The sequence below is a fragment of the Gavialis gangeticus genome, unplaced genomic scaffold (assembly GCF_001723915.1).
Source record: "Gavialis gangeticus isolate Ggan-Ray unplaced genomic scaffold, GavGan_comp1, whole genome shotgun sequence".
Taxonomy (NCBI): domain Eukaryota; kingdom Metazoa; phylum Chordata; order Crocodylia; family Gavialidae; genus Gavialis; species Gavialis gangeticus.
Window position 1 is genome coordinate 20,846,573 of NW_017729022.1, and position 25,997 is coordinate 20,872,569.

Consider the following 25,997-nt stretch of genomic DNA (forward strand, 5'->3'; position numbering starts at 1 on the left):
ACACACTATACAAGGGTAAGACTTATGTTGAGCTATTATGCAATTTCCTCTCTAAACACTGCTCAAGAAAAACAGTAAATCAGGACAAAATATTTTTAAAAATAAAATTAAAATGTTATAATAGATGTTTGATTTCTAGTGTACGATTTGTGTTTGATCTATAATTTGTTAAAATGATATCTTCTAAAATTTTAATATCTGCGGCTCACCAAAACTTAAGTGGCCTTGCAGCTGAAAAATTGCCCACCCCTGCTATAGAGTATATGCTGTGGTTGCAAGTTGCAAAATACAGTAGTATGACTGGAAAAAATTGAGTTATAAATAAGAGAGGGAAAAGTTCTAAAATTAAACATGACCTCTCCAATCATTTATTCAAATACCATTTTCTCTTTCAAATTCCATTTTATCTAGGAACCATCCCTTTTTGCTGTTGCTAAATTGTTGGAAACGGGATTAGTTAACATGCACAGGATTGAGATTCTGTGGAGACCTCTGACTGGTCACCTCCTGGAGGTAACTGATTTCTCTCAGTGGTATTAATTTGTATTTTAGTTAAAGCTTTCTCAGTATGAACTTAATTAACAGAGTAACAATGTTCTGTTTTTGGAACTTAGTTATCATATTTTAAATTTAAGATGATACTTTATTGGTATTGTTATTTTTTTCAGAGTGCTAAATATCTGCCTTCAAACATCTGAAATAAAGCTGATCATTATTTTACTATTTGGCTTAGTATAACTCAAGCAAATTTAAATTTTGAATGAATATATTCTGATTATTAAACCATGTCTTCAGAAAGAGTGTATGTATGTACCTGACAGACTGGAGCATTTAGACTTGAGAAATTATTTACTTAACTATTAGCAAGTTAAATGCATTTGTAAGTGCCTTAAAGGAAAATGCCTCTATTTATAGTAGTAAATAGGAATAACTGTTGTTCTTGTGTAAACAACATTTTGAATCATGTACAAAATGTTTTGTCATAATAAAATAAAAACTTCGTTTGAATACCTCTGACAAACTATCTACAAAAAATAATTCAGGAAAAATTCAAATTTAAAACTTACCTTGGTCAGAATATACAGGAGCATGAAATACACAGGGATAGATTTAGAGTTCATTCTGTATATACACTCTTTTTTTCTAAGGGGAGCTGGAGGAGGCTTTCCATCCTCTGGGTCCTTAGAAGATATCACACCTATACTTAAGAATTTATTTGCTGTTAAATGGCTTCATATGAACAATATTAAGAGTGTGACCCCTTTAGGCTAAGCCCTAGGATTTACCTACTTCCACGTTCTTGCAACTTGCTCTTTTGAGTAGGAATGAGGGTATATGTACAGATTAACATACAAGGTCTTAACATACAAAATCTTAACATACAAGGTCCTTCCCCATGTGGGCTAACAGTTCACCAGTCAGATCTTTGGACTCAGGATCTGTCTCCAAGTTGTAATACAGTGCTGTGCTGAGATGCTGTACCAGCTCTGCATATGCTCATCCCAGACTAGGAGTAGTATAGCTGTATTACTTCACTGTTACACTCTACTGAGCTTATTGGCCTTTGGGTGGAATAGCCAGAGGTGTAGTGACCTACTGCAGCATCCTGGGCAGAATGCCCACCTCTGGGGGGCAATAACAAATTGTCTTACCAGACCCAGTCCCTCCACACTGGTGACAGTTCTTGCAGCTATCATAGATATGCTCAAAGTGCCGCAGCTGAGGAGCAGGTTCAGCAAGAGGCATCAGAATCCCAGTCTTTCTGCCTTCCCTCCCCCATGAATTTTTACTATGATAGGCACAGCCTCACACTGCCCAGTCGTAGAAGCCAGGCAGCCCTGCATCTCATAGCGTCTGGGGGGAGCGAGGGGCTGAACTGAATGATGAACCTGCCTTGGAGGTGTCATTCTGAATGCCCAGTAGAGTCTCTGGGAGAGGATGAGGGGTGATGAGCAGGTCACCAGAGGTAGCCCCTGGGGAACCCATGCTACCAAGCTGGTGCAGCTGGTATGAAGCAAACCTTTCTCTTAGCTGCTGCAGTCCCACTGCACGCCTGCCTGGCTTTTATAGCGGGGTTGCTCAGGCTGCACCTGTCATAGCAAAGGTTCCCAAGGTGGGGGGACAGTTCTGATGCTCCCCCTAAGTTGGCAACTGCAGTGGATGCCCTGTTTGTCTTGTCATAGTTGCACTACTGAGAATATGCAGGGAATGCCTCAGCATGATATTGCCTGGGCCTGCCCTTGTAACATCCATTCATTTAAAATGTTGCCTTACTGCTTATTGACCTAAGGATTTGACATGTAGCTGGGGTAGGGTGCAAGAAAGCCAACTCTTCTTTCTTTCTCCCTTTTATTTCTAGTTTTGTTAAGAGTTAATATGAAAATGATGGAGAAACTTTTCCCCTCTCCAGTCATAAAAACCATACAAATCATAGAAAATTAGGGTTGGAAGGCCCCTTGAGAGGTCATCTAATCTAGTCAAACACCTTCTCAAAACAGGACCAACCCTAGCTATGTTATCCCAGCCAAAGTTTTGTCTAGCCAGGTTTTAATCTCCAAGGAGCCACTTGCCCGGTAGCTGAAATCTGCTATTAAACCCCTCTGTTTTCTCTTTTCCAGACCAAATATGCTCAGTTCCCTCAGCCTCTCCTCAAAAGTCATGTTCCTTAGCCCCCAAACTATTTTCATTGCCCCCTGCTGAACTCGCCAGTTTGTCCACATCTTTTCTGTCATGGGGGGTCCAAAACAGGACACTACTCCAGATGTGGCCTTAGCAGTGTGTAATAGAAAGGAATAATCACTTCCCTTGATCTGCCCTTCTAGTAATGCAGCCCAGTATGCCATTAGCCTTCTTGGCAGCTGGGGAACACTTGGCTCCATTCAGTTTATTTTTCACTGTAACCTCCAGGTCCTTTTATACAGAGCTGCTTCTTAGCCATTTGGTCTGCAGCCTGTAGCAGTGCATGGGATTTGTTCCGTCCTAAGTGCAGAACTCTGGACTTTTCCATATTGAACCTCGTAAGTTTTCTTTTGATCCAGTCTTCCAATTTGTTGAGGTCTCTCTGAATCCTAGCTCTACCCTCCAGCGTTATCTACTGCTCTTCCCAATTTGGTGTCATCTGCAAACTTGCTGAGGGCGCAGTCTGTCCCATCTTCCAGGTCACTGATGAATGCCCTGGAAGTTGGTCATACCCAGTCCACTATACCCAGGGCCTATAAACCTGTTCCTTTTCGTCTCCTCTTTCCTAGACTTAGGGGTTGCCTCTCTCTTGGGAGTGTGATCACATATCCCTGCTCCAATTGAAAATGGTTTATGGGAGCATTGATTTTTTGTTGTTGTTGTTGTTGTTGTTGTTGTTGTTTAAAAAAAAAAAATGTTGCTTAACTCCCTCAACTGCTTCCGTAACTGGTGTCTCAAATATGACAACATGCAGAACTGCTCATATTATGGTAGCACTTTGTGCAGTGTATTTATAGAATTAGGCTTAATTTCTTTCCATAAGAAGTAACAGTTAACCAAAAAAAAAAATGGATTTATAATCTGTATATGGATTGAACAGGGAACAAAGGCAAGTCAATTATGAGAGAGATGCATATGTTCCAGTGGGTCTCTAACTTGCAGGGGTTGCTATCATACCTGCCATTTTCTCAAGTGTTTGAAAGAAGAATGTGGCATCTGCTCACTTTATTTGCTGCTTTTAGTACAGTAATTTTGTAGTTACTTAAATGCATTTATTTTTTGTTTTTGAAACCAAAGACAGACAAATAATTTTGTTGCCTATTCTCATTTGGTTCCATTAAGGAATTTAGCTGTTCTGAAACATGACTAGTGAGACAGGGGATTTATTTTGTAGCTGCTCACGGGCAAATTAACAGGAAATGAGTTGTTGTGTCAAAGAGAAGATTTTATGTCTTTTTAAGTTAGCAATGTCTACATTTGCAAAGATCCTATTGCTTTTTCTCAATTAAAAAAACAGCATATTTTGTTGAGTTGAATTGCCTTGGTTTTCATGTTGTTTCCTTCTGCCTCTTTCCCTTTGGCTTCCTTTGTTTTCTTATTCAGAAGGTAAGCTTGTCCCAAATACATTTTTCCAATCTTACTGTCATATTTAGTCTTAACTTTTGTGACAATAACTTAAATAATAGCAGTAGGTTGCATTGAGAAGTACGGGGAAAAATAACAAAATACAAAGAGGGTTGCCTTCCTATTGTAAAATGAGTTTTTGATTACCTTTTCAAAAAAATGTTACATAGATTATTTATCTAGTTTCACTGCTGAATGCTTACAAACATTTTTGGTTAAACAAAAACAGCTTAAACATGGCTATGCTGTGTCTTCAGGTCTGTCAACATCCAAACTCCAGGATGAGAGAATGGGGAGCAGAAGCATTAACTTCTCTCATTAAAGCAGGGCTGACATTTAACCATGACCCTCCATTATCACAAAATCAGGTAAAGTTTGTGAATGTATTCTTTCCTTTTCTGGAGCTGATAATGGACATTAAATTGTAATATTCCACAGAGGCAGTTTTCTACACTTCGGCAAATCAGTGGCATTTACCGTTGAGTTTCTAAAGTCTATAGTTGTAACTGTATGGTTTAGATATTGAGGATCACTTCATGCATTTTAATCAGCCATAACCTTGCTTCAATGCAGAGCAAAGAATGATGGTGTTAACTTACCATGTTCATGCGTTAGAACAAAAGGTAGATCACCCTTGCAAGTACAAAACATTTCCAAAATATTTGCAAGACTATGTAGGATAACTGAGGGCATAGAATAGATTCTTTGGTGCATAAAATGGCATCTTTTTCCTGCCTGTCCTTGTATTAGCTTAAAAAAATATTGGCAGTTAATGATATTTTTGCTATAGACACTTTGGCTTTTTTCTTGAGTTTCCTTTCATGTTTGTCCCGTAATGTACAGCAGATTTATTTTTTACTACAGTTTTTTTGTTAGAAAAAGTTCAGTTGTTTTGTGGCATATCTTTCTCTACCCTTTTTATTTATTTATTTCTCTAAATCATCTCCTTTTCTTTTGAACCATCAAAATCATAGACATAGACATCTCTGATTTTGATGGTTCAGAGAAAAGGCATCTATAAATATATATTAAATATATATATATTAGCAGAGGCTAATACTGACTACCATATCAACTTCAAATTTAATAAGCAGGGAAAACAGACTTCAAAAGTGAAGGCCAAAGGTTCAGGAAGTCATGTTATATCAAAGTCTAAATATATACGTCTCTGATTTTTGATGGTTCAAAATAAGAGCTATAACCAGCTCTTCAATAACCCTACTCTTTTCTGCAGATCATTTGACAGTTGTGGGGGAGCAGACTTAAAAACGTATTTTCCATTTTATCAGATTCTACTAGTTTGAGAGAGGTTTCCTTCCACCCTTTTCTGTTCATACAAAATTGAGAATATTGCTATAACAAGTACCAGCTCTTAAGAGGAGACTATGTATATACACTCAATATATATTTTATATGAATTTTAAGGGAATTAAATGCTCATCCTTGATCAGCTGCCCAGCACACACCCCACAACCCCTTTGCTATCTCTTCCCAGAGGAAAACAGTCCTTCCTGTCCAGAATGGCCAGATCTCCTAACCTCAGAGAGAGAGGCCCCTGCCCTTGGAAGGGTCCCATGAGCCCTGCTCTGGTACAGAGAAGGGAGTCACCCCCCTCAGTATGGGCCTGTAGGGCTTGGCTCCATGCCCAATGGTGTTGGGAGAGTAGTCCCTCCAGAGCAGGGCTGGCCAGATCCCACAGCCTCAGAATGGGCTTCCTGCCTCTGGCAGGGTCCCCCAGCCCTGCCCCTGGTGTAGAGAGAGATCAAGAATTGCCTGGGGACACTTCTGGTGCAGTGCTTCAGATTTTTAAGTTTCATCCAGGGTCATTTTTATGTAATTTGGGCCAATTTATAGTCCTATAGCATCCTCTCCAGTCAATTTTTATAGCACTTAAAAACTGTTTAAATAACTAAGCTTACATCTGCCTGTGCCATAGGGTTGATGCTGTGTTGTTTCACCTATTTTGTCAGGATGAATTATGATCTATGTTATCTGTTTACTCCCCTTGGTATGTCTTGCTGTTTATTTTTAGAGGCTACAGTTGCTTTTGTTAAATCCACTGAAGGAACTGTCAAATATTAACCATCCTGATATTAGGATCAAGCAGCTGGAGTGTGTATTACAGATTTTGCAAAGCCAGGGTGACAGTCTAGGACCGGGCTGGCCATTAGTGCTTGGAGTCATGGGAGCAATCAGAAGTGATCAAGGGTAAGTGGTTGAAATAAATGTTTTAAAAATTGATATAGATAAAAAGAGCAGAGTATTCAATATTTACTGTTTTTCATTTTTAGGTAGATGTTAAAAGGTTGATATAGGTCTCTAAATTTACTTCAGTCAACTTAATGCAGTCTGGTAATGTTCCTACTCCTTTTTAAATGCATACATTGTCAGCTTTGCATACATTGTCTACTGAATTAATGAATTCACCAATAGATTGTTTGCAGTTTTTTAATGCTAAGTCTATTTGTTTTAGATATCATGGAGAGATGTTTGTTGAAAGAGAAACCTATGCACAGAATTATGAATTAATAATTTAATGATTATCCTAAGATTTGGAATAACGTCATGAGTATCAAAGCTAGTAAAAACTTTTGATGGCTACTTACTGGTTGCAAGTGGTTTTTTTTTCTCTAACAGAAATAAAGGAAATATTATATGTATTTTTTAGTCTTGCATATGCAGATTTGTTTCTCTTCATAACTACTGCGTTGTGTTGAAGTTTCAACTCAATTAGCTAACATGCATTTAAGTACAATTTGCTTTTTCTGCAAGTGACTTTAAAATGTACCAATTAAGTTTCTTAAAAAATCTCTTATCTTAGTTGAGACAAACCTTCAATATGTTTCAGCTTCTGCTTGGAATCTTTAGTCTTAACATAAATACCGTTTTCCTTTTGTTGTAGTATTCCTCCTGTTGTATAATATGCAATTTGCGTGTTCTTAAGAAAATTTGAAATGAGGTGTATGTTGGTTTTTTTAAGAGAGTCCTTAATACGGACTGCATTCCAGTGTCTTCAGTTGGTTGTGACAGATTTTCTACCAACAATGCCGTGCACTTGCCTACAGATAGTTGTTGAAGTTGCAGGAAGCTTTGGACTTCACAATCAAGAGCTAAACATTAGCTTAACTTCAATTGGTTTGTTGGTGAGTTTCATTAAGCCATAATGATGATACTTCAGAGCTTTACTTGACTAATGTTAATGCTAGCTGGTTTGTAGTCTGCTAACCAGATACATGCCAACGCTTGTTTGCCAGGTATTCACAAAACTCCCACTGAAGTCAGTAAGTTGCCTGTATATACAGAGTGAGCAGATTTTAAATTTATTTCTGTGACTCCATAATATGCAAGATAGTTACAGAGATATTATAATAATGGGCTTTTTAAGTAGATATCATATTGATTTTAAGATCCCTTTTCTTATACTTAGCAATTGGCAAAGTCATTTGAGAACCTAAAGCCAAAGTCCAGAAATAGTGTACTTTCATAGTCTACTCTGTGGTGCAATTAAATGCTATTCAGGTAAAATCACTGTAGGGGAGCTTTAGTTATGTATACATTTGGCAATGTATTATAAAAAATGTTCAAATTAGAAACACTTTTATCCATGATCAATGAACAAATGTTTGTTTGGATATTTAGTTTGGATATGTGTTTACATAATGATTATATCTACTTTTTTGTTTGTAGTGGAATATTTCAGACTATTTTTTCCAACGAGGTGAAATCATTGAAAAGGAACTGAACAAAGAGGAAGCGGTATTGCAAAAGCAGGCAGAAGAGAAGGGAGTGATGTTAAATCGTCCTTTCCACCCTGCACCACCCTTTGACTGCCTTTGGTTATGCCTGTATGCCAAGTTGGGGGAACTCTGTGTAGATCCACGACCAGCAGTTAGAAAGAGTGCTGGACAGACGTTATTTTCTACAATTGGTGCTCATGGAACTTTACTCCAACATTCAACGTGGCACACAGTTATATGGAAGGTATTGAGTCTATAAGCATGTTTATTGTCATGGCAATTTTAATTTTTCTAACCTTTTTTTTTAACATAATTTATAAACACAAAGTAGCTGGGGCCTGTTTTATCTTGCAGGTGCCTTCAAAACATTGTTTTCTCATTCTGTCTTGCCCTTATACCAACTTGTTATGGAATTTCCAGTGACTTAGTGTAACTCTGTTTTTATATCTTGATCTTTTTTCTCCCAGCAGCGAGAATGGTAGCCACTGAGGTCCACAGCCCACATGTTAACCTCTTGAGGGCTCTATGCAGCCCCTGGAGCACCAGTTGGATAGCCCTGCAATAAGAGATTTACCTTTTCTCTTTCCTCTCAGTTGCGATACCTAAAGGCCCTTTTCCCCTGGAATGCAGGCAGACTGTTCGTTCTCATTGAAAAAGTAAGGACAGGGCTTGACCTGACTTATGTCATCACTTTGGCACCTCATACCCACAGAGCTCCTGATTTAAAATAAGCATAATTGCACATGTTTACTAAAGAAACACATCACAGGTTCCTCTGGTTTGCTCTGGAAATGGAGCATAGACAGTGTGTCTGTTCTACAATGTTTTAATTAGCACCAAGAGTATTCTCAAAGGTTCAGATGGTGGTGGGTATGGCCCCGCAAAAGCTAAAGAGCTATGTGTGATTTTAATGTCAGGTGGCTAATTCAGGTATACACAGTCCCAGAAATGAGAGTAAGTCTGAGCAGAATAAAAGAATTCTCCTGGTCCCTTTCAAGGGACCAAAGGGGAGGAAGAAAATATACAGTTTGCTTTTTTCTTGGTTTTTAGCATGAGTTCAAATGCATGCAGTAGTCAATGGATTTTTTTTCTGAATATTTTAGGTTCTGTTTCATTTGTTGGATCGTGTTCGAGAGTCTTCCACCACAGCTGACAAAGAGAAAATTGAATCAGGAGGGGGCAATATCCTCATTCATCATTCCAGGGATACAGCAGAAAAACAATGGGCGGAGACATGGGTATTAACTTTGGCTGGTGTTGCAAGAATATTTAACACGAGGAGATACATATTGCAGCCTTTAGGTAATATCTTTTTAATATTAAATGCTTTTCAGTATATTATTATATTCTTTTCAGTAAGATTATAGGAAAGTATTTAAATTACTCTTATAAATGTGTGTTCTCTATTCTTTGTGATTTGTGGAGTTTGTTTTCAGGTGCTTAGAATAAGAATTCTTAAATAAAAAGTATGGACATGATATTAAATGTTATTATTCCTACCTCAGATACCAAATGACTTTAGTAAAAATGCTGTAAGCATTCTTGACTCTGACAGAAAAACAAAGGGATTTTTTCCCTCTTCATTTGTTGAATAAAAATATTTAACACTCAGACAACAGTGTGATACTACAGAACATTTATCAGGCAGGGACTCTTCAAGTCTTATGAACAATGCTGATATTGAGGAAATCTGCTTGCTGAGTATGGTTTAAAAAAGGGAAAATGTTTAAGGAAAAATACTTGACTTATTATGAATTGGGAAGCAGTTTAAGATTTCCCTCTTTCAAGCAGTTCTTCCTCCATGTTAGTTTGGTTTAATTTGTTATTACCATACCTGCACTACCTGAAATTAATAGGAGCGAATCCACCCATTCTCTCCTCCCTCAGAACCTTTCCTTTCCTTTCCTTTCCTTTCCTTTCCTTTTCTTTCTCCTCTGTTCTCTTTTAACGGCCTTGGTATTCTCCAATTTTGTACTTTCTTTTCTTCTATTCTGTTTTTTCTCATCTTCTTTGTTTTCATTTTTGGTTTATTCTCATTATCCTCTCATCTCCTTGATACTCCTGTTTCTTCTGCTTTCTCCTTTTTATAAAAACTCATTCATTGGATATTTGCAGTTACTAGTCTGTAAAATTATCAGTTGCAGAAGCCATGTTTGGCCAGTATGATTTTTAGTATTCATGCCTAAGTGAACTTCCAGTCTAGCACTGACAAAATGATGCAGTAAATTAGTAGGTAGTAGTTCAGTAAAATTGGATTGGTGCTATAGTTGTTGTCCATAATGTATGCAAGAACTAAGGCTTTTCCTGGTGATTGTCTTTTATTGGGCCTACCAGCTTAGGTTGTACCATCTTCTTTCCCAGACCTGAGGAAAGGCACTTTGCGCCCAGTAGCCTAGAATTAGACTTCATGGACTGCAGGAGTCATTTAATTTTATAATTAATGAGAAGTAGTCTGTCTTAAATATTTTTAATGTGAAGAGACACATGTAAGGAAATGTAATTGGTAAACAGTAATTCTGAGTTTGTTGTCATACTTTGGTCCCTGACTTACTATGAAGAAAAAGTAAAAGAAAGGTGAACTAAAATTAAGAACTTACTAAGGTTTCTTTTTAATATTATTGCATGTGATATGCTGTATTCCACAAATTGTTATTTGAATAAATGTTGTGATTGGACATTCTGAGAGATGAGGCATTCATTTTTCCCCCCTACTCCTAGATTCAAATCTGAGAAGTTAAATTATTAGTAAAAACATGACAAGGATATTGTAATTACCCAAAAAAACAAGAATTAGAAATGCATTTAATTCAGAGTTAAGCTTTAATTTAATAGTAATTGACAATTTGAATAAAAAGTAATAATTAGGGACAGAGATGTACAACCTATCTAGTCCCACAAAAAGGATGACTTGTGTGGGGCCAGTCCATGGGCCAAATCTCACATAGGATCAGTCTGACAGCTGAATCCTGGGCAGTGTCCACAAGTAGGGTTGGTACGTGGATGCAGTCAGACAGCAATATAATTCCATATGCTGTTGAGATCTAATGTGAGGGGCCATATCTGTTAGACTGTAGGACTCCCCATGGGTCTGGAAATTTGGTGGCAGAGGAAAAGTTGCAACATTAATTGGCGCAGCTCTGAGAGCAATTAATGGTGCTATCACTACCCCCCCTGCCAAATTTTCAGATCCATGGGGTATTCCATGGGCTTGATAACAGCAACACCATCCAGATCTGGCCCACAGGCTGGAATCTGAATTAGGGGGATGATTTATTGTATATCATTTGTTCACTTACAGCTTTTTCTTACTAACATATACAAACACTCTCCATCCATTAGTTATCTGTGCAACTTGGTAGAAGTTTATATAAGAATGTTGGTATTAGAAGATCAAAAGTTGCTGAAAACCCACCAAAACTATCTCCAATTTTTTAAAAAAAGAACACAAGAAAAAAGCACATACTTCCATAAATGAAATTTTGGTTACAAATAAAAATTAAATGGGGGGGGGGGACCTTAAGAACTTGAATGAATATATGATTATCTTAGAATTGTGTATTAAGAGATCCTTCGGTTCATTGCATGAGTAGAAATAGAACCCCATAGCCATTAAATATATTTAATACTTGGTAAAATTAACAGGCAACTGACAGGTGTAAGAACAACAAGAATAATTTTTATTATTTATAATAAAGAACTGCTAAAGTCATAGTATACAAACATCAGGTTTGGCATAAACAGTGCTATAATTCTTTTATTTCTCTGTGTACAGGTGCGCACATGTATGTCTGTTACTTTGTTCATTTTTACTACAGTTATGATCATATATTTATAAAGAAATTGAAGACAGGGGTCCCCTCCCCTTGCAAAATCCTCTATACTGGACGTGCAAATATATTAAAACAGATCTGATGAAAGGTCGAGCTGATGAAACTCTTTTCTTTTTTTTAATATAGGAGACTTTTCCAAAGCCTGGGATGTTCTTCTTGATCACATCCAGTCAGCAGCCCTCAGCAAAAATAATGAAGTTTCTTTGGCTGCTCTGAAAAGTTTTCAGGAAATTTTACAGATTGTTTCCCCTGTTCGAGACTCGGAGAAACCTGATACACTACCTGCTATTAACGTTTCTGTACCTGTTGTCGTAGGGGCAATGACTGCTACTAGTCTGGGCAGATCATTCATGAGAACTGACTCCATAGGAGAAAGAATTGGAAGATATAATGCACCTGAGCCACCTGTAATAACAGATGAAATAGAGGATTTGAATCTTTGGTGGGCTGCTTGGAACACTTGGTATAGGATTGGCTCAGAAAGTACAAAGCCTCCAATTACTTGCGATAAATTGACCTTCATCCCCAGCCAGCCATTTCTCACAGCTTTAATTCAGATATTCCCAGCTCTATACCAGCACATCAAAACTGGTTTCAGTATGGATGATCTCCAAAAGCTGGGTGTCATTTTACATGGTGCTGTTTCAGTTCCTATCAGTTCTGATGCCTCCCCTTTCATCCTTCCGTCTTACACTGAAGCAGTTTTGACAAGTTTACAGGAAGCAGTGCTTACAGCTTTAGATGTCCTACAGAAGGTAATACAGCTGTAAATAATCTGTGAAATGTAAGCCATGCCATATATTGATTCTTTTTTACTTTGCCACTTGCAGTGTGTTGATTTAAATTAACACAGGTAAATTGTTTATTTCTTTGAAGTGTAATATACTGTGCCTGTATAAAGAAGCTAATTTTTCCTCTTTTTTAAGACCAATTGGAATTGTTTCTAATATTCCTTGTTATAACTGCCATGGAGGTCTTGTGATCTAGCAGCTCTCTGTTGAAAGAAATGGTATAACCTTCAATGAGGTTACTTCTCCATCACTCCAGGCATATTGCATATGCAGAGTTGCATTGTCAAGAATTATGTTCATCTGACTTATTAGTACTGATGTTAACAGGGGCTGGAAGTAGAATGGAGGCATCATGCTCACTCACTGTGGAGATAATATTTGTTATCAAGTATTCCTAGAGACAGAGACTGGAAGGATTGTGATCATAATTTAAGAATTCCAAGTTTTTGTAAAGTTTAAAGGGATTTAGTATACCCTCTTTTCTTCCTTTTCTGGAATCTACTATGTTCTAAAAACACTGCTGCTTTGCTGCAGAAATTTTGGCTAAAATACTCGTCCCAAAAAACACCCTTTACTTACCTGAAAAGTTTATAATTAAAATCCAGGGTTACAGGCAGAAGTGGCCTATATTGCTGCCCCACATACAACTTCCTTTTAAATTATATACAATTTTAGCTATACCCTTTTTCTTTTAAAATCTCCCACTGATCAGGACTTTTTCCTTATAACTGATGCTTAACCTCTTGAGTCTCTTAATATGCTGCAAAATGAGTACTGTATTGGAAGGCAGAAGTTATAGGTAAAAATGATATAGCCCTCCAGAATTCTGCCTCATGTATGTTGCTCAAACCAGATTTTTTCTTTTACGTTTTTTGGAATTGTAAAAATACTTCTTGATTAAGGTAACTGGTCATGGTGAAAATCCTTTTTTCCTATACAAATAAAGTTGGTATTGAATAAATATCTATGTAAAGCATCTCACACATCTCCTTTTTGTTAAAGGAACATTATTAAGATTAGAAATCAAGCACTCAAAGATAAGAAATACCAGAATTATGGCTGGCTGTATAATCCTGTTTCAACCCCCTGTGCTCATCCATTCTGCATTATAGTCCTTGATTACATAATTACATATTATTTTCAAATGACCCATGCCTTGTGCAGTGCATGGAATAGCTGGTGCTTATATAATGACTAGCTGTTTATTTTGTTTTTTCTTTGTTTAAGGTGTGGTCAGTGCCTTATTTGTTGCACACTATCCTAACACAGCTAGGAAGAGAGAACTATTCATTTCTCATGATTTTTTTTCTATAGTATTCATCATAGCAGTCTGTGTGTTTTAACAAACATCAACAAATTAATTCTAGAACGTAGCTGTCAGATGAGGCAGTATTATCCTCATTTACAGACTAGGGACTGAGGGGAAAAAAAGACTATGTTCAGGAATATCTGCTAATTTTTGGAGCCCATACTACTCAAATTGATACGTTTTCGATTTCATTCCCTCCAATTTGTTCCAGTTTGTTTCTGTTCCCCATCGCTAATTCCTAGTCTCAGGCCCGTTCTTCAGGCCAGTCACTCAGGCTGGGGACAGAAGTTAAACATAAACCAGTATGAGTGATAGGAAACGGGTTCAAATCTGTAACAATAGAAGTTCAGCACACAAACCATTTTTAAAATGATCAAAACCAGTTTAAAATAAACCTGGATGGATATAGTGTCAGACTTATGCGATTTAGGTTAAATTGGTTTATTGACCTTCTGTCTCAGATCCCTTCCAGATTCAAGTCAACCCACAGTCCCCCAGCATCCTAGGATGCTTTGCACCTCCCCCACAACCCACCTTGCAGGGTGGGTGGGCTAGCCTTGGCCCAAGCTGCCTGCTCCAGCCAAGCAGGGAGGCATGCTGTAGCACCCCCTGGCTTCTGCAGGCATGTGGCTGCATTTTCAGAAACAAAAGAGAATGTCTGTTCACTTGCTTACTAGTTCAACCTACATAGCTTAGACTAAGCTGTGAAGATTGAATCGATTCAGCCTCGCGATTTTTGGTGGTCTGTACTTAGCCTCAGGTCTACTCAGGTTGCTCATTCCAGTTGTAGCCATTGCCAGCTACCTGTTCAGGACCTCAGTACTACTTCCCAAGTCTTTGGACACCTATACACGTGCATGGAGGCTGCTCTGATATGCTGTAATTGGAGCGTGTCAGAGCAGATTCAGTTAATCGAATCTACTGGAGTATGGTAACATGTATCAACATCCCCGTGCTGAAAAATGGTGATGGGGGCGCTTTAACTAAAACTTGTTCAACTGCCATCATTTTTCAGCATGGGGATGTTGGTACATGTGATGCTTCAGTCACTCTAATTAGAACAGCTCTTGGAGCCACTTTAATTAAAGTGTACTCTCTCTTCCCCCTCCACAACAACAACTGGAGCATGTCTATGAACCCTCTGTGTCCAGACCATGCTTGCTACCTGAGTTCAGGTTCCTTATCTACTCTCTATGTTCTTCCACTCTGACTTCAGTTACTTTCATTTGCTCCCTGAAACTCAGTCTCTCAGCCCCAACTCTTAGGTTTGGTTTCCCTCTCTTGACAGCCTTCAGCCTTAGTTCCTTCCCTACCCTGATCCTTGCTCCTTATCCCCAGCATGCTTCTCCCTGCAGATTTGGTTGTTTTATTTGAAGGCAAAGGGGAAGACAGCTTTGTCCTTGAAGCTGTCTGGCTGTACCAGGAATGGCATTCAGCATGTGAGAAGAGAGAATAGGTCTTCTTGATTCACATAAGTATCCCAGAGCTACAATTGCAGGGTAAGTCTGCTTAACCCTAACTGGAGCAGGTTCAGAATGGACAGACTTTTCAGGGAATTTAGCTACTAATATCTAAGAAGTCTCTACTGAGTATATGTAAAGTGATTTTTCAGAGGCTTATAACTTGTCCAGTTTGGCTAGATTTTCATACAGATGACACAAGAAAGATCATCTTTGCCAGATGTCAGGACTCTACTTCAAAGCATGGGGCATTAGAGATGAGTAAAGTGGTCGCTAAAAACTTTTAACATGGACAAAGCAACACATTTTCCATAGTCTTGTTCTTGGAAACAGGCAAGCCATTTTGGCTGAAAATTCCCAAAACCCCAAACAAGGCAGACACTAACTATTTGACAAGTTTGGCAGTTGTGATCAATTGAAAAAGTGTTATTAGGAAGGGTTGGACAACGTTAATATTTGGTGCTACTAGCCATGCCCATAATGGTAACTAACAGAATGGCACATTTTTGTTTCCTTAAATATAAATAAAAAGTTTAAAAATAAAAGAAAAGTTTATAAGAGTCTGTGGAGTTGCAATATCTTGTGGAACCCAATAGAATTAACCTGACAGCAGCAGCCAGCCAGTCGTGGAAAGGTCATCAGGAGTGTTTCTGCTGAACATGTCAATATTGGGGAAAATGTATTGTACTGTAGTGGGCTGATACCTACTCCTAGTGGAGCAGTTTAATGAGAGCATTTAAATGTTTATTCACTTTTCGAAAATAAATACTTATAAAAAAACTTTTGATATGAGATCAGACTAAATCCTGTTCTTTGCTGTAATGGGGAGATAGGGAATCAGTTCCAGTGTTTCCAATCCTTAGTTCAGCACAAATGTTCTTGCACCACTAAGAAGCCGTTCCTAGCAATGCCATAGATGGGTTCTTGAGTCCACTCCTCATAAGCCATAGCTGGTTAGTAACTGTGGTGTCCATTTAGGTGCAAGATTCAGGTTTTGTTAAGGTAAGTTTTTGAATTTTGTTTCTTAAGGCTTATGATAAGTAGAAATATTGCAGTATAATATTTGCATTTGTAGACTTTTTATCTTCCTCTCACTCCTGTGGAAAATATTGTTTGGTTAGATGAGAGATCTATTTAAATTTAATTCAATTTAATTTTTTTAAGCTGGCTGGAGCGCAAAAATAATAGTTTAAAAGGTTGTGAATGCATTTGATTTGTTCTTATAATGAAACGTGGCATTTGAGGGTATGTCTTTTAAAATACTTTTTAACTAAAAAAATCTTACTATTAAAATGATACCATTCCAGAGCTCTTTTTAGAATATAAATGACACAAGGTAATTGAAAAATTACATGCAAAATACATCTGGCACTTAAATTGTGCCAGGTTGTGTTGCTAAATTGTGTGGGTATTGTATGCAGTCAGATCCCTGGCACAACTGGTGATTCAATAGAAAAAACTTTATTCTGATGTTTTTAGTGGGTTTGATTTCAGACTAACATTAGTATGTTATGGTTGTTACTAAAAACAAGCATCTCCCCCTTTAAAAAAAAAAAAAAAACCCAAAAGAACAACGTTAGTAGTCTTTTAGGAATCTTTGGGGAATTTATTTGTGATCAGGGATGTTGGAGGACTCTGCAAATGTAATATGGTTGAAGATGATTGTAAAAATATTACTGTTTTTTTAATTCAAGGAAAGGTGGGCAGGAGCTGCTAGAAGTTCTATCTACATTTTGGAAAACAAATTTATTTTTAATAATTCAGTTTAAAAGTTTATAAATTAATACAGTTGTCAATCTTTGATTAAAGATCTTCATTTGTAAAGATCTCTTTTTGTAAAACAAGTATTTCTAAAAGACAAATTACTGAACCTTTGATTCTTTTCCTAACGCATTTGATCAAGACACTTCATCAGCAAGTAATATTTTGTCACAGGTATGTAATGCTATAGAAACCTGAAAGTGTATGCACATAGTTTGTGGGGGCAAATGTGCGTATAATAAAGGTAACCTAAAAGTTAACTGAGCAATTTGGAAAAGTACTCTAAATGTTTTGTTATCTTAAAACAAGCTCTAAAGAGTTGTTGTTTCAACTTGTTCCTTGCAAAAGGTCCCTAATTATCTCCTACAGTTGAGTTATCTCCTAATTATCTTCTGTAGTTGAGGGAGAGCCACTGTAGTGACATTGAGAAGGGAGGGGAGGAGGTCACCTAAGATTTTGAAAAAATCTGCTGAAAACAGTACTTGGAGTGAAAACTCCAGATGAAGAGGGCGGGTCTCATGAGGACCAGTCAGAGAATGAAACCAAATATTAAAGGAGAAGTAAAGTTGAGGAATAGACTTGTTGAGCTAGTGTTTGAGAGGGAGAAGAAAGAGTAAATGTGATGGTGAGGAGAGAAGTCAGTCCCAGCAGAAGAGAGAGAACCAGGGATAGAGCTAGAAGATAGTCAGGGAGTAAGATTAAAAGGAGGAATAGGGGAATGGAAGGCCAGCTGTCTCCCTGGCTATATTCCTGGTTACCTCCTCTGCTGGGATTGACTTCCCTTCTATTTTCTCCTTACCAATGCATTTACTCTTCTTCCTCCTTGCACAGTAGCTCAACAAACCTGTTCTTTAATGTTATTTCTATTCTGATACCTAGTTTCATTCTCTGATTGATCCTCATGTTCCATTGTCTTTCGCGAGCAAGGAGCCGAGGGACAGACTTGTGAGCTTTAACTCTTAAAGCAGTGGCTGGCAACCTTTTAACAAGCTCTGAGCTGGAATAACCTGGCTCTGGTTCAACACAAGCTGGGTGTCTTCAGTGATGAGGGGGGCTCAGCCCTAGTGTGGGCTCAGGCAAGGCATCTGGGAGTTGTACCCATGCTGCCGCTGCTTTCCCTAGCCCCCTGCTGCTAGGGGATGGGTACACACGCCCATCCTTCCCTGGCTGCAGTGCAGGCACAGGGAAAGTCCTCTGGCTCTGTGGGTTAGGTTAAAATTATGGGCCCTGTATTGCTGACCCTTGTCTTAGTTGGTGATAACTCCCATTGCTGTAATGTTAAAGCACCATATTACTGAATTTGAACCTGCTTAGGGAGCATCATAATGCACTTCTTGAAGTACTTTTCACTCCTGATCAGTGTGTTAGGCCTATAATTTTATAAAAATCTTATATGCTTATTGTTTATACTTATATATGAAATTGTAGATTTAGCAAAAGCAGTGCACAATTGCAACCTCAGTGCACCATCCATCTCGCACAATTTTTAAACTAGAAAAATCAAATCTTTTAATTTAGTGATTAAAATAATGATCTTGTGCTGCACAAATCAGAATCTAGTACTGCAGTTTACCTCCTTGTTCAGACATTATTAGGTGACACATTCTCTAAAAGGGAATGGAGGGGGGTTTTTTATTACTGAAGGCATGTTATTCATTCTTCTCTGAGAGAATGACCACATGACACCACGGGCCCTTTCGTGGCGCAGTAAAATGAAAAGACACTTGGAATTCTGAGGGGGGCTAAGGAGACCCCAGGGAGGAACGTGCTAATTATTTAATATAAAAGACAAATACTGGAATAAGTGTATAAGAAAATTGGCTCTGCTTTTGAGTACAAACTACTTGACGTTCCTTGAGAGTTATACTAGCAAGAAATTGCTCTTCTCTAACCATGTTCTCTTCCATTGTCATCTTCTAAGTTTCTTCTGACTGGACAGCAATCTGTTCAGCAAAACTGAGAATCGTAAATACAGTCTTATAAACCTTTTGTTATAAGCTGCTTTGAGAGATGTTCCTTACAGTTTATTTGTTCTTTCCTTACCACTTTAACTACTTGTGGTGACTAATTGTCACTGTCTAAATGTTCCTGCAAGTGGGACTTTAGAACATTGTGGGACAGAGACAAAAAACATGCAGAGCAATCCTTCTAATAAATAACATAGAGCATCACTCTTGCTGAGTCCCATTTCTTTTGATCATGAAGTAGTCACCTTGCATCAGTGTACTGTTACAATATTTAATTATATTATCTGAAATTTAGAATTTTGTTGACATCTCCAGTTTCAGTGTAGATGATGGAGGTAGTGAAGAGTTTGCTGAGAAATCTGTATATTTTTGTAACATAGATTCGATAATTTTTTTTGAAAGTAGTAGTTGCTGCTTATTTTTTAATACAGGAGAAGTTCTTAAAGCTGAACTTTTGTGTAAATATTATAATACTCTAAATTTTGTTTCACAGGCCATATGTGTAGGTTCAGAAAATATGCAGATAATGTATCCAGCAATCTTTGACCAGCTACTAGCATTTGTAGAATTCTCCTGTAAGCCTCCACAGTATGGGCAGCTGGAAACGAAACACATTGCAAATGCAAAATATAATCAGGTAACTAACTAAAAATCCCATCTTTTCTATTTTAAATGTAATGGCTCATGACTTCAGTTTTATTTCAGACAGAGGTGATAAACATCCTTACCCCATCCACAAAACTTTGTCAGCTTGTGTCATCAATTAAGCTATTGACATTTTTTTTCCAGGCTTTTCTTACTGCTTTTTTCTATTACCTCGATACATATTTTCTCAATACTTATTTGATAGGAAAAGTCTAAAATGGACCTCAGGCACAGAATCACACATCTTAAGTAGCTTGTGCTGTCTTTCTTATATCAGAGTAGTCTGATGAAATACAATTTTCTTTAGGGAGAACTCCGTAAATTGGTGGTTCTTAAAATTCCATATTCAGTAGGAAATTGAAGCATGTTAACTGTTTTTAAAAAAAACAATATGAACACTAATGTGTAATCAACATGCTAATATTCAATATAACTTTAAGAGGTAATTATTACATATGTATTAATTATTCTTATTCTGTTTGTCCTGCAACCCAATGGAATCACACTAGATACAACTATTTGCACCGGTGAGTTAAATTTCCTTAAAGATTGTCCTACTGTAGTAGTCTTGCATAACATGCGACGTGCCTTTTCCAAAATGTTATCACATTTTTGCAGTCGGAATGTTTTGTGGGTATTTTTGGGGGATGGGGAGGGAGGGGTTATGTTTTGCTTGGATCAAAATTGCTCCTCTGGAATGTATTTTTAGGAAGTCTTGCATGCATTAAAATAATATTTCAGTGTACAACATAAATTTTCTTAAGCATAACCAGCATATTTTCATGCTTCAACAGTGTGCTATTTTTTTTCCAGGCAGAATGGGTAGCATTGAATTATGTGCCATTTGCTGAGAGGTCTTTGGAAGTTGTGGTGGATTTATACCAAAAGACTGCTTGCCACAAAGCTGTAGTAAATGAGAAAGTTCTTCAGAACATTATTAAGGTAAAAACTGTTATCTTTCATTTATATATTAAATTGGTTAGTTTGATTTGGAACCACTAGGGGACAGTATAGATGGCACTATTCAGAGCTGCAGACAAATGGTATGTTAAGATTCTTGTCTGGGGCTTATGGGGAAGGAATTGATTCTTTAACTCAAGTGGACTGAAATAATATCATTTATTTAAATTTACATTTCAATGCTTTTAAACTGATTTACTATAATACAGTACAACAAAACTCTAATTATTCTAAGACACTGAACCTTCTCTATAATTACCCTCAAGCCCTACTTGTATTTTGAAATCTTGTTGTAGGGACTTCCTTTCCTTTTTGTGTCCTTGTGACAAGGTGTTTAGCAGAATTCACAGATTTGTTGGAATCTGACAACCCACTTTAGGGGCTGACAATACCTTAGCCAAGGTTTACGCAGTAGGTAATTATGGTGCCTTTGCTGCTGACTAGCACTTGAAACGGCTGAGAATATGGTAGCTGGAGTATGTGGGAGCTTAAGCATGCAGCAGAAATGAGCAAAAGTTAAAATGTAAAAAATGTGATACTGAAAACAACCTTCAAAACCTATATATGTCTACTGAAAGGGTGAAATTTGACTTCCTATAGTGCTGTGTCACTTTACTTGCTGAAAATCAGACCTCTGATTTTGCTTCTTAAATACTACCTGAAAAATTGAAGATCTTAAAAATTTTAGCCCTAGCATTTGCACTTGTGAACTGTGCAATTTGTTTGATATGACCTTCAGTTCTAGATAATAATATTTTCAGCTGGTTGTAAGTTTCTCAAGTATGTATGAGATGGATATAGTAATATGGTACTGGGATGTATATGTTTATTTACATGCATGTGGATGTAAAGAAGGGAACTCTTAAATAACCTTTTTTGACCTTTATTGCTTGCATTTTAATTTAAAGGAACAAGATGTATCATCTCTTTCAAATAAATAATTTGGGGAACCTTGCTTTTGTGGTGATGAATTTTGGCTGATTTCAGTTTCTTGCTTATGAAGAAAATTTTGTTGTTAGCTGAATAAAGTTACACTTGTCCATATTTTTCTCCAATTGGTGGCTGCTGTTTTTTAAATTAATAGGTGATTTTATTTATAATCTGTTGTAAATGGAATGTATAGATCTCCAAATTAGGATAATATTTCTTTAATGTTGTTCTATTAGTGACATCTGAGTGAAACTTGTGCTAATATCTGTGTTGTATCTGATGTTACCAATTATTTCAATGCGAGAAAATGCTGCCACTTCAAAGATATCTTACGTTGATGATGAATCTCCCTTCCTTCCTCCAACTATAAATCTGGTAGATTGCACAAGCATGCATATAAGAAACTAGTTCATGAAAGACTTTGTATGTTTGTCCCAGTGTTGTGCTGTCTGTATGTTTCCAAGTTACTATAGACTTGGTCTTCAGGATTTTTCAACTATATTCTTCGGCAGAATGGGCTTCCTGCTTAGCTGGGGAGGGTTTCTCTCACTGTGCACTTTTGATACCTTTCTGTCTTCTTTCTCTTTATTATCTCATTACTTGTTTATTTTTCTACTTATTGGGATTAGCAAATGTGGCATGGAAGTAGATGAAAAATACTCTTTTATTTTATTTTGCAGGTTAATCCTTCCTTTCCTTAATAGTTTTAGTCTTTAAAATATCACTTGTTCTTATATTTAGTAGGTTCCTTGTAATGATTCCTTGTAAGGATTATGTCCACATGGTTTATTTTTTATACTGTTTGTTATGAGAAGTATAAATATCAAGTTGTCTTTATTCCCAACTTTGAAAGTATTCCACTTTGGCAGCTTCCTTTATGAATAGGGCTGTTCTCTTTAACGGGTTTATTAAATGGTAATTTTAGGCAGCTCCTGGAGCTCTTATCCTGCAGCCACTCCAGAGATTAACACCTGTAAATGGCTTAAAACACTTATTATGTAGCTCAGTTATGCCACTCCAGGACAAGATAAACTCTGTTCCACATAAACATGCTCCTGTTCCGTTAAGGTGTTGCCACTGCTGATGGCTGTGCCACTCGAGTTGAAGTCCTCCAGTATCCCAGGATGCAGTTGTCCCTCCCCCAGATAGTGTTTCTGTGTAGCTGGAGATGGTGACTGCTTGAGGCAGGTTGGGGCTGGCAGGAAGTGACTGGGGGAGGGAGCGCAGTAAGGCATGGAAAATCATAGCTGGTGCACCAGGATGCTGCTGCATGGCCCAAAACAAGAGGAAAAGAAAAGTACTGCATGGGTGGGGGCTCTGGCATTGGTTCTGCTGTCCGGCCCAGCAAGGCACCAACAACTCCATCGCTGCCCAGCCTAGGAGTATTGTGCCACACTGCCCCACTGGTTTCCTCCCACAGTACCATGCCATGGCTGCCGGGAGCATTTAGCAGCTTCAGTGGCAGAGGGAATGGATGAGAAGGTGCTGCTTCATCATGGTGAGCCATTAGCATACTGCCCATGTCCAGCTTGGGGTGGGTAAGTGATATTGCCGGGAGGAAACCAGTGGGGCAGTGTGTTGCATTGCTCCAGGGCCAGGCAGCAAAGGAGTCATTAGTGCCTTGCTGGGCCAGGCAGCAGAGTAGGTACCATGCTGTGGCTGGTGGGAACATTTAGTAGCCCCAGTCGCAGAAGGGTGTGGTGGGAGGGGGCTGAGGATGGGAAGGTGACACTGATAGTTACATGGCCCCCCACTTCCCAATCTCTCTCATCCCTGCTCGTAGAGCAGGGATAGAAGCCTGTCCTAGCTCACCAGGCCTGTAGTGGTATGTCATAGCTGTGCAGGCGAGAGACTATCAAAAAAGATCTTTTGCCTTAAGATGTGACTGCTCCAAATTCCAAGCTAGCACTTGGCCAAACAATGGCTTAGTGTAAGATGTAACAAGGCCCTAAATTCTTCTGTCTCATGATGATGAACTGTCTCAATCTATCTGCATAGGTTGTGGAAACCCATTTGTCAGGATTAGGGGTGACCAGTAGATGATGATTAGGACACTGAGAATTGTGGATTTCTTATAGAAAATTTGTGATGCGTGCATGAGTAAAGTATCATTTTCATGGAATATTCATGGGACAACTATTGATCTTGACTAGTTCCATGAATATTGTGAAAAACGATACTTTACCTGCACACGTGCAGCAGGCATCACGGGGTGGGGAGAAAATATTATTTGGGGGTGGCTGAGCCCCACCTGACCCCGCCCCTTCCTCACACAGGGCTGTTGTGGAGCCAGCATGCGCCGCAACTGTAAGTGGCAGCAGAGGAGCGGCTGCACACCACTGGGCACTGAGAGATGGTGCTGCTGCTGTTGCTGGCCTCCATGAAAAGTTTTTGGGGGGCTAAGCCCTGTTAGCACTGGCCTTCCTCTGCCTATGACAGGTAGGCACACACGCTGTCTGTTCCCCTGCCTCATACACTTACCTTCATGTGGCTGCATCCTGGCCAGCAGCTGCTTGCAGGCTGGAATGTTGGGAAAGCCCAGGTTTCCTATTGTAGGCTGGAACACTGCCAGTCTGCAAAGGGAAACCTGTGCTTTCATGTGTTATTTTCTGGCACAGGCTCACAACGCTTAAAAATTGCAGTGTGGGGTCTAATTTCACGGTGTCCACGAAATTGCGATTTTTCTCAGGGCCCTAATGGTAATATAGGGAGAAAAATAAACATAATTTTCCAATGTAATTAGAATAGATTCTTACTTTCAACAATGTATTCAGTTAATCAGGTCTTTACTTTAACCAGGTTATATACCATGAATCATCATTGTAATTAGATTAAAAAGAGAGCGTCTGAAATCTCAGCAATAAGTGGAGGGAAAAGTATTACCATCTTCAGTGTAAAATGTCCAGTAGAGATATTGGATAGATATGCTATCATAGATCTGTCTCTCTTAGTTTTCTTCAAGGAAGAATAACGGTTAGTTGAACTTTCTCTTCTCAGACATTGAGGATACCTCTAAGTCTGAAGTATTCCTGTCCATCTGAAAGCACATGGAAGCTAGCAGTATCTTCTCTTCTTAAAGTTCTTTCTATTGGACTACCAGTTGCAAGGCAGCACGCATCTTCTGGAAAATTTGACAGTATGTGGCCAGAACTGGCTAACACTTTTGAAGACTTTCTGTTCACCAAAAGGTAAATACAAGTTTGTTGTTTTTAAACTGTAGTGATGTTTTTCTAACTAAGCTGTTTTTTTGCTATAGTTAGGTATGAATATCCAACATGAGAAAACTAGTGAAAAAAGTGTTATCTTCAGAGATTTTGATAGTTGGAAGTGTTTGGAATAATTTGTATCTTCACTGTTTTTAAGAGTGTAACCAATAAAAGTAAGCAACATCCCTTGTTCAGGTAATGACATAATAGCAAGCAATAGATAAGCTGAATTTGAAAGACAAGTTAATTGGAAAGCAAGTGAGGACATGAATGCATATGCTTACCTTGTTATAAACAAAAGCTAATCCACATCAGTGTACCCTTCTTCCACTGAGGACTAAGCCAGTACAGGTTAAGTTTACTCTGCTGAAAGGTAAAGTGCACACACCCTGGCATTTACCATGGAACAGATAACACACTAAACTCTTACTTTCCTTTACTTTACAGTGACTTATTTAGTTAAGCTCCTTCCATGACCTCAGTTTAGTCTTCTCACAAAACCGTTATTATCCTAAAACTTGTTAAGAAAGAAAAGAAAGTACTTTATAACAATGTTTTTGGTTACTTTATTTAAGCATTTTTTCACCTGTATGTACTCTTCTGAATTCCATTACAAAACTTGTATTTGCTTTCCACTCAGTGTGAGTGGAAATATGTGGAAACGATTTAATTTAGAAAGTTGTTAAGAATCTTGTTATGATATATAAATATACTTTCTGATATAATCACTCAAAACAAGCATGATACTTCTAATTTCAGTATCCAAATTATAGGTAAAAAGAATAAAATTGTTTTCTGTAAAAGGTGACCACTCATGAGAGCTCAAAAAGGCATAGCTTCAAGTGGATGCTGAGAGGCAGACATTTTTTGACATACATGGTTTTTAGTGAACACGTCTACCTTAGTAGGGGGCACTTCACTTAATTAATAGATCACAAGATGATTGTCCTGCCATTAAATTTCCTACCTCTGCTTGTATGTTGTCTGCTTGGAAGCTGTTATATAAGATGGATCTGAAACTTTTTTTAAAAGGTTTATAAGGACTGGGTGGAAGGGGGGGTCACGTAAACTATCCATACAGATTTTAATTTGTTTGACAGCAAGATCATTGCATTGACTCTTAACAAGAAAATCATTGAAATAATTTTATCATTTGGATTTCCTACTTTTATTTCTAGTGGGACTTGTATCGAGGATAGGGGCGGGAATTACTTCAGGCGGAGGGCCGCTTACTGAGTTTTGGCAAGCCATCGAGGGCCACATGACAGGCAGCCAGGGGCAGATAAATATTAATTTTCTGATTTTTTTTTTTTTTTTT

The 25,997-nt window shown here is 38.0% G+C and overlaps 1 protein-coding gene across 4 annotated transcripts in view; it reads left to right on the forward strand.

The window, feature by feature from the left end:
• MON2 (MON2 homolog, regulator of endosome-to-Golgi trafficking) overlaps positions 1-25,997 on the forward strand; it is a 168,498-nt gene that overhangs the window by 114,004 nt on the left and 28,497 nt on the right. Inside the window, exons 21-32 of one of the 4 annotated variants that reach the window (XM_019514641.1) lie at positions 412-513; positions 4,063-4,065; positions 4,341-4,451; positions 6,116-6,291; positions 7,064-7,226; positions 7,771-8,064; positions 8,924-9,122; positions 11,777-12,405; positions 19,432-19,575; positions 20,093-20,110; positions 20,397-20,525; positions 24,471-24,661. In XM_019514641.1, coding sequence (XP_019370186.1) covers positions 412-513; positions 4,063-4,065; positions 4,341-4,451; positions 6,116-6,291; positions 7,064-7,226; positions 7,771-8,064; positions 8,924-9,122; positions 11,777-12,405; positions 19,432-19,575; positions 20,093-20,110; positions 20,397-20,525; positions 24,471-24,661 — 2,159 coding nt within the window. The remainder of the gene's footprint in view (positions 1-411; positions 514-4,062; positions 4,066-4,340; positions 4,452-6,115; positions 6,292-7,063; positions 7,227-7,770; positions 8,065-8,923; positions 9,123-11,776; positions 12,406-19,431; positions 19,576-20,092; positions 20,111-20,396; positions 20,526-24,470; positions 24,662-25,997) is intronic. The other 3 variants (XM_019514644.1, XM_019514643.1, XM_019514645.1) reach the window with 3 other exon arrangements.